Raw genomic sequence first — 18,757 nt, 5'->3', positions numbered from 1 at the left:
AATATGTGAACAATTCACGCTATTCTCAACGATTAACGATACAGAGACAAAACATAAATAAATCAGTCAGTTTTTATGCTGAGTGTCAATAGCACTTCCTTATATGCAGACCATGTCATATTTTACAATATTTATACGTCACAATAGTCTAATCAGTTTCAATTATCTACATCCATTTATGATGGTAAAAACTGAGATATTTATAGACTGGGTAAACATTACTTGTTATGATTTTAATAGAACTGAACACCATCGATTTTGTAAAAATTCAGCATCGATATAAAAAGTTCAAAGAATTACCTACTTGCACATAAAAATAATTATACATCATGACATTACATAGAAGATATTAAGTGCAATAGATTTACCAATGGAACAGTTTTCATAATAATATGATGCAGAGACAGACCACAGAGTCTTCATAACTCATAAGAGACGATCCTTTAAAAATCGTCAAAAAACAACCTTTTTTGCTTAGCTCTGAAATTTTTTAACAAAAAAAATGTCTTATACAAATTCAAGTCATAAAAAAATGTGTACGTGTACTAGTGACACGTAAGAAGTGAAACTTTTTTTATGACCTTATTTCTCAAAAAATAATTTACTATATGCAACTTTACAGAAATACGTCGAATCACGCGTGGTAGGGATAAGAAAAAGATGGCGCGTAACGGAAAAATGTCACGCGTAACGAAAAAAATGTTACACTAAATTTTTTTCCAACGCCGATAAAAGAAGTTTCACTTCAAAAAGAAAACACGCACCTATTCCTCGGCACGCCGAACCAGTACTCGGGCTTCATGCGCTTGCGGCCGTACGACATGAGCTGCGTGGAGCGCGGCAGCGGGCGGCCCGCCGGCTTGCCCATGCGCAGCCGCAGGTACAGCGGCGGGTCGTCCGACGCGCGCGCCGGCCGCGGGATCAGTTCTGCGGGGATACACTTTATTGTAAGGTATATTGGATATACATTTTTAAGTTTTAACCCATTGAGCCCTGAGCGGCTCGATCGGTCCACGACACAAAAGATTTTCTATTGTGTCTATGATTCCGGGGCCTGAGTTATTAAAGCATTACATTTGAATTCGATATTATGGTTTTGTGGCATTCAAATGCTTTATAAATATACATTTTTAAAAAATAGAAAAAATAATAATTTATAGCGTTATATTTGTTTAAAAGGATTTTTTTAAGAATATACATTGTTTTCATGTATTTATAATTTACTTATTTAAAGTAGAAGCATAATGATATTGTCAAATCAAATCAGATTTCTTATTATGCCACCAAGGTGTTTACTTTGAAAAATATTGTTAATATTTAACACCATCTTTGCTGTAGTAAGGTGATAGGTCAAATGTTTAAGAAAATTAGCACCTTTTGGTTTCATCTCTAAGCAAATGTCTGTTAATATTGTGTAAACACTAAGTAAACTCCTTCATTAAATAACGGTACAATACAATATTTTGAAATTATACTTAGTAATTCAACTGTTGTTCTTAGTATAATTTTATTTTTATATATGTATAAATTACAGAAATATATGACATATCAGAAATATAAAACATCATGTTATACGCACTATCAAAAGATGCGAACAGGTCTGGCATGTCGTCCACGGACACCATACTCCTGTAGTCGAGTTTTGGCTGAGGCACGCTGCTCGTAGACTTTGTGTGAGAACGCCCGAAACCGCCCAGTGAGCTGCGCCTGCGCATTATCACTCAACATTTCAAAAAAATCGTCCAAGTATATAATTTATTATGTTATAGCAAGATGTTTTAAAATTCTAATGCTTTTTTTGCTTATTCTTTTTATTGTTTTAGTTTTTCAATGCTTACTGATAGAATCTCTTAAATAGACGGAAAAAAAAATTACGCTTGCTATAACATACGTTTAATTTAATGCAATACAATAAAGAGTCCAAAATAAAAATTTGGACAAGAATAAATTTGCCCAGTACCTTGGTTCCCACGAGATAAATACTTTCATAAAGTATTTATTGTAACGTTAAACACAAAACTAATATAAATGTTATCTCTAATAGTAAGCTGTAAATAAAACATCATTATCTCCTCCTGTAAGAAATCACAGTTATTCTCGGTTTACTTATTTCTTAACATGCTCCAATTTGTAACGAAACAGATAGAGGTGCCAATATGTTAGAAAAGTGAATGATGAACACATAAACAAACTCGAGTCACAACCTTAAAGACATGAGACAACGTTTCTTGAAAGAGCGGTAAGACAGAGGCACGCCATAGCAAATACAAAAGTTGAAATAGATCTATTGAAAATTTATTAACTGTGATTGAGTTAAAAACAAATTTTAACTTATAACCCACAACAATAAACATCCAATATAATATATTATGTAATAATATTAAATTTGTGCCAATAAACGTCGAGCCAAGGAAATGTTTGATCTTATCTAGAAAGCGTGTCGTGTCACCACACCGCTAGTGCTCAAGATACACTATATACTAAACTTCACAATTACTATTCTTTTTCGCCTAACACATATACCGCATGCCATTCAGCGATCGATTTACAAAGAGGTAAGCGTATTGCATTTTGAACCATTACTGATAAAAGATAAACAAATATTTTAAGGCAGTATTCTTATTGAAGAAAAACACTAATTCAAAATGCAATTTTCACAATACAAGACGAGATAAAAAGATAAACCGGTGGGAAAGCCTAGAAACATAAAGTGAAGTCACGAACAATAAGGCTTTGTTAGGACCACACTGACACGACCGGAATAACCAATTAACAAATATTTTGGAAAATACACAATGGAAACAATGTGACTTTTTATATCTACATACTACTTTAAACAGTTATCAATCATTATTCTTACTATTTTCCTGGTCTAATAATTGTCAGAAACAACGGCTAAATGAATGAATCTTTATCATAAGCCATCTCACAGAAACTGGCAACAATTTTTTTATAGTGTAGTTATTTTCACATCAAATATATAGTAATTATGTCTCGACGTAATCGACGTGCAAATTAAAATTTACAAATGTAAACATATTTTTAGACTGACCACACCAAAAAAGATTTACATCAATTAAAGCAGTTGTTGAAAATTGTGAACAAGAAAGTCTTTGAAAAATCAAACACATCATAAACAGTTGCTGCTTCTGTGAGACGGGCATCTATTCTAACGACCAGTCGATAAGCTCAAGGTAAGTTTTGGGGAGCGTGTCACTATGGTCTACGGGTTGAAGGCAACACATATTGGAGCGGCGTCTCTTCACGTACCCCGATAGAGTCTCGTGCGGCATCTCCTCCGACGGAGTCTTACTCAGGAACAAACCAGTACCGAACTCGACTAGGTTCATTGGCGAGCTACACCAATGAACAGAGCGGAGTTCGTAACGGACGATCCCGGTTAGCATCCACGGTAGCAGGGGGAAAAATTTTGAATTGCCATATTAATTTAGAGCATGTGTATATGTGTGCGTTGTTGGTACGTTTCGCTTGATGTTCGATTCATTTCCATTGTATTCGAAATGTTGCGAATTTGAAGTACCTGGCCCGGAGGCGCCTTTGTTTATCAAAATAACATTAATACATTATTCATAGCCAGTGCATACAAAATGGCAATGCATAATGTATTACGTGTGGTTCATAAAAAATCCTTCAACTTTATTTCGTATCCATAAAATCTTTTTATGTTTTCCATATATTGGAACATATTAAGACTATCGATACATCCCCAATATATAATAATTTTAAGCACCATTTATCAATTCCAATAAAAGTTCCCATGTTCTGTTATGTTAGTAAACAAGTAATTGCTACCAAATTAGAGAAAGATAAATAAGTCGATATTTTATCATACCTATTAAACACTTTGGAGAAGACGCTCGTAGAATGCTGGCTATCGGCTGAAGTAGGTAAAGAGTCACTCTGTGACGTCTGTCCAGTCGCTTGTCCTTCACCGGTCAGACCCTCCACCCATGATAGTGGATACGAAAGACGTTTAAGCATCTATAACAACATAAAATACTATTGAATATCTAGAAAATAAATAGCAATGAAGATTAAAAATGAATGTCTTTTTGTCTAACAAGTTTCTATGCACAAAGTACAGATTTGTCATATTTTGATAACTTAGAAAATTATCTTCCGCTAATATTTTATGAGAATAGCAAACAATGGAGCATTAATCACTGGAGGAACGAACGATCGATTATTAACCCATAAAGCAGGCTAGTCTGTCTGCCTGTAGGAGACATAATACATAATAGGATAAACCAGATAAAAAAAAAGAGAAGTCTGCAATATCATTTGAAATACACTTCAAAAGATCTCTCTCTTCTTCATAACCATTTATTGTGAGTATATTTAACCCATTGAGCCCCAAGCGGCCCGATCGGTCCCAGACACAATAGATTTTCTATTGTCTGTGGTTCCGGGGCCTGAGTTATTAATGAGCATCAAGACAGCAATATGTCACACTTTACCTTATTCTTCTTATCTGGTTTAGTAGGATCGTCCTTCTGGGTGCCATCGAGCGAGAACGACACGGCAGCTGGTTTGCGTTGCGCCCGTTCGTTTTCCCCAAGCGGTGGCGCTGAGAGCGGCGGTTCGCCACGCGGGAGGCACACGGGTGGGACCCATTCCGCTGATAGCACTATGTCTGCGTCGCTGTATACCTACACGATCATAATACATATGTGGTTTGTTAAACGTGTATAGGTATACTGGCTGTATCTGGATGCGGATATGAGTATGGTTCGAAATTCGAACAGAAGTTCTCGTATAGGGTTCTATGTTCGTTAGAATTTATAAGCTTTAATATACACACAACGATGATATTGACTGATTTCAAAAATATTGTAATTCAGAAGAGGCGAATCCAATACTGTAAATAAGCGATAATACTTTTCAACAGAGACACGTAAATTTAAATTTTGATTTTGATAAAATTCGCGAAACTCTTGATTTCTAAGTCTGACTTTTATGAATAAACTTTTATTTATTATAATGATGATTTAATCATTTAGTTTATTAATTAAAACAATAAATAATATACGTACAAAAAAACCTGCACCATTACAATAATTAACTAAGACAAAACGCCGAAAATAGAGAATAGAAGAGTACACTAACTTATAAGATAAACATCACGACTAAAAGTCACGTCACGATAGAAATAAGAAGACCACTTAGTTGGACGCCACAGAAGAATAAATCGATACTATAGGTCGGAATAAGATTTGCAATCACCAACCATTTCCTCAGATATCAACACATATAAACCACCAATTACTATGTCCACTTATTTCCTCACCATATGATGGTCTAAAGAGAAACATTTCAAAAAATGCTCTTCATACGTGACGTCACAATGAATGTCGTATGACTCTTCGCTAGACGACTCGTATATTGTTTCTATTTCATGGTAATAGTCCTCGTGGTGCAGACATTCCTAGAAAATTACTTTGTATGTCAACAAAAAGTTAAGTTGAGACGACACAAATATCCATATGTACACGTTGTACTTCGATTATGTAGACAATTTTTTTTTATAATAATAATTACTAGTGGTCCGCCCCGGCTTCGCCCGTGGTACGTATTTAGTATCCTATATCCTTCTCCTGGCTCTAAACTACCTCCCTGCCAATTTTCAGCTAAATCGGTTCAGCCGTTCTTGAGTTATAAGTGGAGTAACTAACACGACTTTCTTTTATATATATAGATATATTCTTAAACATACAATTCATATAACACACATAATTTTTGCGTTATATTATTTATTGTACCTAGTCTTCTTCTTGTACGTATAACGCTTGTAGAATACACGCAGTGGTATTATAATTATATATCATCGACTTCCGATACAAATTCGTATGACTTTTCCCGAGTCGTGGTATAAGAGCTTGACGAGGTGCGCTCAGTTCTTGTCCGGCCCTTCGCAACTCATAAAAATGCGAAATTCAAATAACACAAACCATTACCTTCTTCGACGTGTTAGGCGCGACGTGCAGCATCGGTAGGTATGTCTATTCCCGACTCGTGGTAGATTCAATACCCGATATTCCAAATTCGAAATTCAAATTCCACAAAGTATCCGGTATCCGTATACCTATCCCAGTCATGATAGGACAGTTTGACGAGATGCGCCGCGTCTTCCCCACCGATATTAAAACTACAACATTCGAAATTCAAACTATTACCTTCTTCGACGTGTTAGGCGCGACGTGCAGCATAGGATCGCGTATGTCAATCCCCGAGTCGTGGTATGACAGTTTGACGAGATGCGCGGCGTCTTCCCCTTCAGCGGCGGAGGGCGCACGTTCCGCGTCCGATCCCTCCGCGCCCTCCACGCACTCGCCGCCCTCCGCCATAGACACTTCGAGGCTTTCCTCCTTGCCGTGATCTGCGCTTGACGATACCTGGGAAATAATTTAAATAAAAATAAATTATTTTATTTTATTTTATACAAATATTTAATGTATAATATTAAGTACGGATTAAGAAAAAAAAAAAAAACAAATACAGTAAAAAAAAAATTACCTCACTTCCTTGGTCAATTGACATTCTGTCCTTGCTTGGAATGGCCCAGTGTTGATCCAACAGGGATTTCCGCCTTTCTTCAGTAGTCTGTTGCTGTAAGTTTAATTATATTGATTCAAGTTACGATGAATTTTACATATATTATAATATAATAGAAAATTAAAACATCTCTTTACTTAATTACAAGTGATAACTGCTTTAAAAACAACCGACTTCAAACTTGCACTTGTAACATTTACAAATACAGACATACAAAATGCTCATAAAATAAAAACTACTGGGCCTATCCGAATAAAATTTTTATGGGACCAATTCGACACAATCCCGCATCGAACAAAAAAAGAATCACGTAGATCGGTTCAGAAACCTCGGAGTAATCGGTGTACATACATAAAAAAAAAACATACCGGCCGAATTGATAACCTCCTCCTTTTTTTGAAGTCGGTTAAAAATAAATAAATATTACCTGCAAAGCGGTAGGCGTGACTAGGTCCCGCTCGAACGCCTTGGGGAAGGCGGCTCCCCCGCGCTCCTCTTCCGTGGACGCGGGCCGCTCCTCCCCGCCCTCGCCCTCCCCGCTAGCCGCCTGCAGCTCGGGGAATGTCTCATCCTGGTTATATAAAGAAGTACTTTAATAAATATTAAAAAAAATATGATGTACATAATCGAAGGAATATCAGAAGTGAAACTTCTTTGGCAAGATTACAATTTGGAAAGATACAAAAATCGTCGCTTTACTCCATGACGTGACGTGACATGGCAATACGCCATGACATGACCTTGAAATTTTACACTCAATGCTTCTAAAGAAGTCACTTATTTATGAAGCATGATATTTTTTTAAGAAATAGTTTTATAAGAATATACTTAATTATAACAATTATTAAACTTACTTTGACTAGAAGCGAGTCTTTGCCTGGGGAATGATCAGCTTTACTCATGTAATATATTTCAGCTTGCTCCGCTCTGAAATCAAAACAATTCATTTTTAATTTATGAGTCATGTTGTTTTCGCGATATAATTTGCGATAAGCTAAAAATTTGCTTCTACAATGCGCAATACTATTTTATTTTACGAAGCGTGGAAGCGAAACTGAAATTTTATTTTTCTTTAATTTAATGCATATTTTGACTTCCTAGGCTATTAATATGAAACGGTCATCATTTACATTTGCTCGTACTTGTGCGCGTTGTGGTCTGGTCCATGTGTGCGCATGTGCGCGATGTCGTAGAAAATGGCCGCATTGACGACGTATTCCATGGGCGCAATCACACCGTACGACTCTGGCCCATGCTCCATCACCAGCGTGTCCGATACGTTCGGGTCGAACATCACTGCATTCGGTGTGACTAGCAGCACGCCGGAGACAACGCCCTGTTAATACATACAAGCTTGATTAAAATTTGTATTCAAACAGATTGACAATACCATCAGTACGACGGTTTCGCTCATTAATTATTAATATGTTAGAAATATACTGAAGTATTGTACAGCCTTGGCCTGGTTAGAGAAACCAATGATGTTAAAGGGACAAAAACATGCGATATATTTTTGTATAAGAAAATAAATCATGGGATATTATTACGATAAATATGCCGATGATGCATCTAAGATTACCATAACAAACGTATTGTAAAACGAAATAGACCTGTCTTCATTTATTCGGTGTGGACATTTTAAAGATTTACAGAGCGTTTATCCAAGATGATAATAAAAACTTATTGCTTTTAGCAATTTATTACCATTTTGTGTACAATGCCATTATAAATTATAAGTTGTCAACTTACGCTAGAGCAATTAGTCATTTTGTCAACGTTGTAAACGGGCGATAAATAAAAGTATTCATAAAATCGTAAATCGTAAAACATATGTACATTTTATCTACACTAATATTATAAAGAGGCAAACTTTGTTTGTTTGTTTGATTGTAATGAATAGGCTCATAAACTACTGGACCGATTTTAAAAATTCTTTCACCATTCGAAAGCTACATTATCCACGAGTAATATAGGATAGGTTTTATCCCGGAAATTCCACGGGAACGGGAACTATGCGAGTTTTTCTTTGAAACCGCTGGCGGAGCCGCCGGCGGAAAGCTAGTATTTTATTATTTACACCTTTTAGTTTTTAAACTCTCTAATTACATTAAATTGGTTATATTGTGTAAACTAGCTTTCGCCCGCGTTTTCAAAGGAAAACCCGCATAGTTCCCGCTCCCGTGGGATTTCCGGGTCAAATAATAAACAATCATATGTGTTAATCTAAGTTACACTCTATATTTGTGCTAAATTTCATTATAATCGTTTCAGTAGTTTATGCGTGAAAACCATACATAAAACCTTTCCTCTTTATAATATTAGTATAGATGTGTTGATATACAATATGATTATTGTGCAATGTTTTGACGATACTTATACCCCTATCTTTAAGTATCTTAACAATCAACGTAAACGGTAGGTCAATAACCATAAAAAAAATATAAATAGGTATGTAATTAAATTGACCCCATTAATACCTAACAGTAATTAAGCTTATACTATTACACTACAAATATATTATGAAATTTGAATCAAGTTCTATGTAATAAATATTCTGGTTGGAACCCAGATTATAAGCAAGTCACGCTTACCAGCATTATTCAATTTCAATGATCACGAAATTCAACTGATAACACATAATCTACTTTTCCTACAATAGATTGAAGTTATATATAATTTCATGAAAAGTAACACTTTTGATTATAAGAACGGATATAATCTTTTTATATGAATTTGATTTGTTATTGAGATCTGATATATTAATAAGCTACATGTTGTTGTTTATATGCCACTGCATGCAACGACTTAATTTCAGAATTTAATTGGATTTTAATTCTAAGAGTGCATTAGTATTTACAACAAAGAAGAACTTGAGTAGAACAAAGAAATAAAGAAGTTTGTTTTATTATTTTATTATCTACTGAAATTAATTTTTAAAATACTTTTCCCGCTTGTAACAATAATGTATTTTACATGTCAAATGTGCGGATTCCTTTTACTATTCACAATAATAAGATTAGTTGGTGTTACTTGGAATAGAGTATTAACCCTTAAATGCAGGTTAAGTATTGCACAATACATACACATAAGTAATTTAAATGTTATTTTTAAAAAGGAGAGTTCGAAACTCCACACATAATTTGATGATGATGATTTTTAGTCATGTAAAGGGCATTGAAACTTTCTGGCATATCAACCCGGCCGCCATTTTGATTTTTTTTCAAAATCGCGGCGCACGATTAAAGTTGTATGCATGGATAGAGGATACATAGACAAACAAAAAATGTCTAATAACATAGTACCCTAAAGCGTCACATTACCGAGATATTTGGTGGTAAATATTCACTTATGAGTACAACGACAAACACTAAAAATAGACTTATTACGTGTCTATATGTATAATATTATCTCCAAATAATCACTCCCAGGTAGATTATTATTAATTAACCGTTTATTGGAAGAAAGTAGGTACATTCATTACATAAAAACATACATACTTACATAAAAATGTAAGTAATGTAATGAATACCTAATTTCTTCCTGTAATAATAATAATCTACCTGGGAGTGATTATTTGGAGATAATATTATGCATATAGACACGTAATAAGTCTATTTTTAGTGTTTGTCGTTGTACTCATAAGTGAATATTTACCTCCAAATATCTCGGTAATGTGAACTATGTTATGAGACATTTTTTGTTCGTCTATGTGTCCTCTATCCATACATACCACTTTAATCGTGCGCCGCGATTTTGAAAAAAAATCAAAATGGCGGCAGGTCGATATGCCAGCGTCCATACAAAAAGTTTCAAACCCCTTTTGTTTCAAAAGCAGCAAGCTATGCTCTAAACGTGGAACAACCACATAAATGTTGTTTCGTCTTTCAAGCAATATTTTAAGTGCTATAAACCTTTACTTCGACACAGAACGATTTTGTGGTGTGATTTTTGTGTCTGAAGATAGTTAGAAGGCTAAAGAGATAAGAAGATTACTTCATATCGCGGGAAACGTATCACTCCCTTTGGAATTTCTTATTCCACGCCAGTCAGGTCGAAGTTATGAGTTAATAAATATTATGAATATTACCTGTCCATCAGTAATGTGCCGAACATTGATCTTTAGGAATCGCTGCGGCGCATTGCTCGCAGGCGCTTCAGGCGATCCGGGCCTCAGACTATCCAATATTTCTGTAAGGATTGTAAATAAATGTATTAATAGAACTATATTCTAAATAGAAAACTACACACTAAGAAGAAGGACCATAATTCGCGCTTATAAAAATTGTGAAAATCAACGATCACATTAAATATTACGATTATTCACTGTACTATAATGACTTTATGTCCTAGAATTTCTATACTATAGATTAAATTGATCTCCTTATAACCTAAATAAGTACTGATAGATTTTCTAATATAATTCATAATTTCTAAAGTGCTAAATTTAATATTCTTTTTCTTAAAATATTTGACTCCACCTAACATGCCGGTGCAAAAGTAGGTGGCTGATAAAAAGTTTTCCTTGAAGCGTCGCGATAACAAATAACAATACAACTACGTCGCATATTTGCATGTTTTTCTAAACAAATATCACGCTACTTTCATTCATTCGTTTACATGACGACGGATAAATTACGTAAATCCAAAAATTATAGCTGCATTAGGTATAGTGACAGATGGCATGTGCCATGTCGTAAATGATAAATTATTTAAACTTGCAGAGGAGGTTTACGATTGTATAAAACATAGATAATTGCTTGACCAATTAAGCAGTTAGATTTTGCGCGCTAATGACTTTTTTAAGGTTATTTTCCGTCACATTAACTACGACTAAATTAAAAATGTAATTTCCAGAAAGATTCTGTATCTTACTAAAATAAACCTTTACCTTTTTCTTGTGTGGGTTCACTGGGAGCCCCTTGAGTGGATTCCGACGTGTTATCTCCGCTCTCAGACGGTCCATCGGACTCCTTGTCGCCATCTGAAGACACAGTTATCAACATTTTACTATACAACACCGTACAAATGCTTAAATTCCACTAAACATAGCCGATAAGAATGCAAAACGAAACGCACCGTGATACCAACGCTTGAAGAATTCAAAACTGAACATTCTTGAACAGCTGTTGCTATACAATGTACATTATATCAGCGTATTATCATGCGATAAACTGGGCCCATATCGTCGCAATTGTGGCCACAAATACCAGAGCTGTTGAGAGCGATCGCGTGTAATGTGGGACAACAATACCGGCTAATTGGTAGACAAAACTTTGAGGCGCTGTGACGCGGGCGCATTTGCAGGCGGTCCGCCACGACTGTTGTAACATTTGTAAAGCGAACAAATAGAAAAAAATGTTTTCATGACGACGTCACACGTGAACAGCATAGAGTCTGATGCGTTTTAGTTAATAAGAGGCCATTATGTAATCATATGTTTAGTGCAATACACTGAATTGTATCACCAATTAAAATCTAATACGTATTTTATCATTAACGATAATAATAACCAATTTAGAGATTGCGAAATTACATGTCACTTATTGATTGGATTCATTTTTATTCTGCTTCCTTGTAGGGTTTATATTTTAAAACGAGTTTTAACAAATCGTTTTGCATCTGTTACGCCTGCGCCCGCGACCATGACCTACACGTGAATATAAAGAGCCCGTTAATCAGTTAACACCGACAATTACGGTACCTTTAAAAATAATATATCATCGTCAAAAATATCACGTACATACCGATTCATGGAATACGATATAATAGGTAATAAAAATAAAACGGTCTTTAAATGTTTTAATGGATTTTAAGTCACGGTTATTTTATTATTGTTGATTCAGTTTAACTATTAAATCATTTTATATTTAACTATTGACTTATTTATATGTATATTCGTAAATAGTCCTTACTAAAAAAATAAATTAAGGTTATGCAAAAATGATTGATGAATGTACAAGTACACACGAGAAAGTACAACAACCTATGTACCCTTGCCGGTCAACAGATGTTTGCCTTCAAAAGCATATGAACGGAAGCACAAATATATTTTATTGCTCAATAATAATTTATCTAAGACCATATAATTAACGAATATGACAAAGCAATGTGTTTGAGTCGTAACCACTCACCCATTACTCACACCCTTGTTATGATTTCGTTTATTATTCGAATATGACATTGACCTTTACTATACTAAAATTACACGGGAAGATTAAAGAAAAATAGTAAGAGTCTGCGAGTGAAACATCTGTGCAATCGACAATAGTGAGATTTGCACAGCGTTAACAATTCCGAAGGCCAGTTGCGCAAATCGGTTTTTCACTTGAACGATTCGTCACGGTTCAATCTGATCGAGGGGTACAGCGCCGGGGACGCGATTGGTTAAGAAATATCACCGCGGTAGGTGCTTGTGGGTGTCGGAATCTATGTCAATGAGTTCTGAACAATATTATAGGGTTTGAGTACCTTGATATGGATTGACGGTATTTGATTAATGTTTAACAGAAATGGACGCGGACGTAAGCAATTTTAGATTTCAAAGATTACCTACTAATTAGTAATTACATATAGGTAGGTACGTTCACGTTTTTTTTAATTGTAGAGATTATACTATAGTTAAGATTGTGGTCTTTAAATTTAATAAATGATGTATTAATCGATAATCGATTATAAATAACAAGTTATAATATTATGTTTATATCTATGAAGCATCCCAAGCTCTCATATTGTAGTATATTTTATATCAGTTACTTTCCCTTAATATGGCTGATCTAGATGAGAATTAGTTAATTATAATAGTGTTCCTGCAGCAATGGAACCATAAAAAACATTTAAAAAGCCCGTTATTAAATTAAAATGTGTATTTTCTTCTCATATATCATGTCTCTACTATATCATAAAAAATCCATACTATAATATTATAAATGCGAATGTCTGTTACTCAATCACGCCTTAACTACTGAACCAATTTGCATGAAATTTGGTATAGAGATACTATATTTATTTATTTGGTATAGACATAGGATAGGTTTTATCCCGGAAATCCCACGGGAACGGGAACGGGAATTATGCGGGTTTTCTTTGAAAACGCGGGCGAAGCCGCGGGCGGAAAGCTAGTTATAAAATAAATTAACGCCTTATATAAATTCCACTCGAGAAATGTAAATTGTAGAGAAATAAATTAATATTAAACATTTCATTGACCCTAACCTAATAGTGGAGCAATTTTCACGACAATAAAGCAATTCTCTTAACAATATCTCAGGCGCTCGAAATAATTCCAAAGTCCTCAGCCAACACGAGTGAAACGCTGTTTCCGTTTCGTGGAAACGGATTTGATAACCAGAATCATTCAACAAAAAACATTTGTATCTGCCTTTGTAATTTATCGCTCATATTTATTCAATCTTGATAACAATAAAACAATATCGAAATGTTCAAAGGATGCTTTGTTGTATTGTTTAAACACTGCTTATACCATGGAAAGTAGCAAATCGAAATCTCTTCTTATTTTCCTGTATCGTTATCACCATTCAACATTACATGTTTTGTTGTAAATAGTTGTTAATTTTATTTTTATCTCAATAATATATATTTTCCAATATTCCCAATAAGGTTATCAAAACAATCCCGTATGATATTATGTACCTAATAATAAATGATTACCTAAACTAATAACATTTATCTCCGTCTTACGTTGTAGACGGATATTACACACGATAAGACAAACCAACAAATCTATTTACGGATATCAAATCAGTCTACGATTTCAGCTTATTATATTACTTTACAGTACATATTATAATATAGGTACCTAGGTAGGGAGAGATTATTAGATAATTAATTAAAAAAAAATATTAATTCCAACAACAATACAAAAACGATGATAAACGGTTTTTTTTGGGTATACATCAAATGAAGTATGTACATTTCCCTACTAAAATAAACGGGCCAAATTACGTGATCCCCAAATATAAAGGAAGTCCTTTAACAATACATACCTTTCCTCTTATCCGGCACGAGCAGGGTCTGGCCGGGGAATATGAACTGCGTCGCGAGACGGTTCAGCTTGGTCAGCTCCGAGGGCGTGGTGTCGAAGCGAGCAGCCAGTGACGTCAGCGTGTCGCGATCTCGGACCTGACATTAATGTTAAATGGTTTTAATTGTCCCTTTAATCTGTTCAGTTCTGAGGTACCTATTCGTCCCACGTAGCTTTGTCGTACCGTAATTTTTGCAACTACAATTTGAAAAAAAAAACGTAACAAGAACGATGCTACGAAAAATGAAAATATATATAGGAATATGTAGTCCAAGTTGGACTTTTTTTTATTTATATCTGGGAAGATTCACTTCTGGAATGCACACAAAACTACATTATTGTGCTACGTCTAAGCTCCATAAAAAGAAAGACAAATCCACTCGGTTAGAGCTGCATAATTGACGAGTCAACGGGGTGACCGTGAGATACGAGGGTACAACTTGTTATAGCTAAAGAACATCGACTTTTAAAACGATGGAACTTCAAAGCACTTTGAAGTCCATCTCAATCTACGTTAAGATCGATGGATATGTTTATCACATTGTTGTTTATGCCACTCATGTGTCAACAAACCAAAAACTAGTTGAATAACATTTGGTCTTGATCTGAAATGAAATTTGCATGAAGAATTATTATATTCAGAGATATATTAAAATGGAAAAATCATTTCATATGAAAATTAATTTCAAAAAGTGCATTGTAAATATTTTACCATAAGGGGCCATCCATAAAGTACGTCACACGTAAAGAGGGGGGGAGGGGGTCGACAAAGTGTGACATGGTGTGACAAGGGGTGGGAGGGGTCCTAAGTTTCGTGACATCACATTTCAAAATCTAGAGGTACCTACTAATCGCGTAATTTGAAATATAAATTATATAAACTAAAAAATATGTCCATCTCTATCTTTAGGTCAATACGGTTTAAATTGTTTTGTTGACAATTTATATTTATTCGTTAGGTAGTTTATTCTTTTGTTATTGTTTCAAATATTTGATATTATGTAGATTTCATAAAAAGTACTTAATTTAAATGGAAATAAAACTAATTTCGGAACTGCTGTTTTAATTTAATAATTTTTCGATGTTAAATTGCAAAACATGTGACGTCACACTAGGGAGGGGGGGGTCTTAGAAATGTGACCACCTGTGACAAGCACGGGGGGGTGCTCAAAAACTCATGAAATTAGTGTGACGTACTTTATGGATGGCCCCTTAAATTAGGATTACTTTTTTTTTTCTTCGATTACTTTTAATATAGAAACGTTAAGTTCAAATATCCATTGGTGTGGTGGATTTCATGGAAGTATGTAGTAATTTTTTGCTTTACTTTTTGAAATTAATTTTCATAAGAAATGATTTTTCCATTTTAATATATCTCTGAATATAATTTTATTAAACATAAGCTTCTTGCGGTTCTATCATTATAGGAGGAAAGAATGACTACAGTCGACAGGTTGAAGATCTCTTTTATAAATCGAACTAAGTACTAACAAATACACTAATGAATAAACAATATGACGTAACGTATACAGGTATTGATCGGATTAAGTAGGACAAATTAATAGAATAATATTAAAAGCTTACCGTGTACGTCACAGTTTTCATCGGGGGCGGCGGAGGCAACCGCTTGGCTTGCTCATCCTCTTCTGCAACAAAATATATTCAATATAAATACAATTTTTCATAGAATAAACATCTTATCAAAAATTCTCGAAATCGTTCCCGCTTACAGCATAAATGAATCTCGTTTCGAGTTATTTTTGATAAGATGCAAAGTGTTTAAGATTAATAACTTTGACGAACTTCGTCTGGATAATTTTTATCTTCAAACATTTTAATCACGCCTACATGATGTCCTCAAACGCGCTGATTAAATACATAAGTTCTGAGAAACAGGAACGATCTCTTGAATAACTAATGGCACTAATTTGGATATCACATGAGTTTTAGGAAATAATCTCGGCATTTATGAGTCAGAAGAATATCTCCTTTGATTTTCCTCCCAGTGAATTTGATGATATACCTATTTGGAAATTCGTTTTAACTTTCTGGGAATAAAACGGAAGATCACTAACCTCCATTCATGTTCAGGTATTATCACACTAACGGTTCTTCAGAGAGACGTGCATTACGCTTTATGTACCTTAAGCGCGCACCATAACAGTTCATTTTGGAGTATCTTCGTGATAAATGCGAAATCGTGACAAGTCATCTCGAAAATCAATCCAGCGTCAGTGTAATTTATGTTGGCGTTGAATATTGACAAAGGCGATTTGACTGAGGCCTGGCTTTGACACAGAAATCAATACAGCTGAACTTGACTGTATCGCTCAGGGCAGATCCATAGCTAGCACTGCGTGCTGTGTCGTTGCGACAATAATCCTATTATGTAGGTACTTATGTCTTTTTTACTCAGTGTTTCTATGTAAGTACTTGAAAATGATTTATGTATGGCAGCTTAATATAAATTAGTATTACTTTTAAATAAGATGAAATCTCTATAATATCGATCTGCCTATGTAAATTATATGCATAAAACACAATGGATAACTCCTGCTTTTTATAGTTATAATTTAGGACACCTTATGATCTTAATACATATAATAAAATATTCCCATCTTTATTCCGAACATATGGAAAAGCATAAACTGCAATCTAATAGAGTCATAAGATCACGAATAATATGTTGGCAATGTTCCAGTAAAAATGTGCAAATAATGGCGCTCAATATATTAAAGATTATCATTATGGTTTGGAAATAATTAAAGTTTACCATATTATTATCGATTTGGTTAACATGACATCAGCGTCACATATGCCTCCCTGAATAAACTCGTTACTCACGCGCGGATTTATAAATCATCTTTGTAATTAAAATGAAAATTCTGAAACGTATGTTTGTATATAAATAAACATCATAGACAAAGAGCTTGTTAAAAAGTGAAAATTTTATATTGAGTTATTCAACTACACCTACAGTCTACATATAACCATTACTAAAACTGTGTTTATTATTAAAACAACCATTGGAATCGAAGTATTAGAAAATTGTGTCTTTTTATTAAAGAGTAACAGTTTTATTCCAAACGAGATTCATATATCGAAAATTATAATTGTCTGGTATAAACTCAACGGATACCTATACGCATTTACTGCGTGCCGACATGTAAGGACTAAATTGTAGTCTGCTCACTGCTATTATTGCTATCCTTGTGAAATATTTTGTTACAGTTGAAAAATCAAATCTAATCAATATCAGTGTGTTAAAATCATTCAGAAGCTTCGAGCCTATCATGCCAATTCCAAATAAATATTTTGGATAATTTTATTAATATAATTTACGTTACCGTGCACTAACTTTATGAGTGGCATGTTTATTTATGAGACTGTGCCAGAATCCGCCTCATTCTGCGGCCGGCGATAACAAGTACTGCTCCAGTGACATTGATATGAATAAATAAGAATTTTCCTATGTTTCAGTATAATAAACGAGTCCCGGGCCAGAGAGGAAGTTCAATTTATTTGTATAGCTGTGCGCTTTTGTGCAGTTTCGAAACTAAAGCAATGATTTATATGCACAAATGTATTATTAATTATTCTGTGTATAGTGTATACTCTTAATGAATACAAACATTCTTAAGCATATGTTTACATAGTGAGATCATGATAGCCATAAACTAATATGTATTAAATCTTCTGATTATCTTGATAAAACAAGCGCGTATTGATTTTTACAATTGAATATTGATACATAATATTATGTAAGTTACGCCTAAATCAAAATTATAACGTCATTATATCCAAGGTAAAGCAGTGTTTAGAGGTGCCAAAAAGAAGGAAAAAACATATTTCGTTATATCAATTGATATTACCTTTTTGTACAGCATCAAATCTTCCCTCGACCTTCGACCGTAGTGACTCCAGGTCAAAGGGTGGCGCAAAGCCATGGTCCACTGAACGACTCTTCGACCTGAAACATTACATTATCAGTTAACACTTAACACTAAGTGTTTACGATTTTGCAGAACAAAACTATGTTATTAGGTTTGCCGATTTACTTTTCTTCTCGACGTGATAAAAAGCAAATCACAGATAAAACATAAACATTATATGGAACAATGTCAAAACCTAAAAAGATAGTAA

At 34.4% G+C, this 18,757-nt stretch overlaps 1 protein-coding gene across 19 annotated transcripts in view; it reads right to left on the bottom strand.

Annotated features, from left to right (window-relative positions):
- The window catches only part of LOC123705668 (TLD domain-containing protein 2), a 97,704-nt gene that overhangs the window by 24,416 nt on the left and 54,531 nt on the right, over nt 1–18,757 (bottom strand). For 14 of the 19 annotated variants that reach the window (XM_045654603.1, XM_045654605.1, XM_045654599.1 and 11 more), the window contains 14 exons: nt 18,487–18,584; nt 16,199–16,260; nt 14,577–14,712; nt 11,462–11,554; nt 10,661–10,761; nt 7,704–7,909; nt 7,428–7,500; nt 7,001–7,144; nt 6,535–6,627; nt 6,195–6,413; nt 4,479–4,670; nt 3,854–4,002; nt 1,580–1,707; nt 765–927 (listed from right to left, as the gene is read on the bottom strand). In XM_045654603.1, the coding sequence (XP_045510559.1) occupies nt 765–927; nt 1,580–1,707; nt 3,854–4,002; nt 4,479–4,670; nt 6,195–6,413; nt 6,535–6,627; nt 7,001–7,144; nt 7,428–7,500; nt 7,704–7,909; nt 10,661–10,761; nt 11,462–11,554; nt 14,577–14,712; nt 16,199–16,260; nt 18,487–18,584 (1,857 nt within the window). Of the gene's footprint in view, nt 1–764; nt 928–1,579; nt 1,708–3,270; nt 3,358–3,853; nt 4,003–4,478; nt 4,671–6,194; nt 6,414–6,534; nt 6,628–7,000; nt 7,145–7,427; nt 7,501–7,703; nt 7,910–10,660; nt 10,762–11,461; nt 11,555–11,649; nt 11,882–14,576; nt 14,713–16,198; nt 16,261–16,689; nt 16,920–18,486; nt 18,585–18,757 lie in introns of those variants that run through there. The other 5 variants (XM_045654594.1, XM_045654598.1, XM_045654610.1 and 2 more) reach the window with 4 other exon arrangements.

The sequence above is a fragment of the Colias croceus genome, chromosome 2 (assembly GCF_905220415.1).
Source record: "Colias croceus chromosome 2, ilColCroc2.1".
Classification (NCBI taxonomy): Eukaryota; Metazoa; Arthropoda; class Insecta; order Lepidoptera; family Pieridae; genus Colias; species Colias croceus.
Note: the sequence above shows the minus strand (reverse complement) of the source record. Positions and strands in the feature narration are given on the sequence as shown.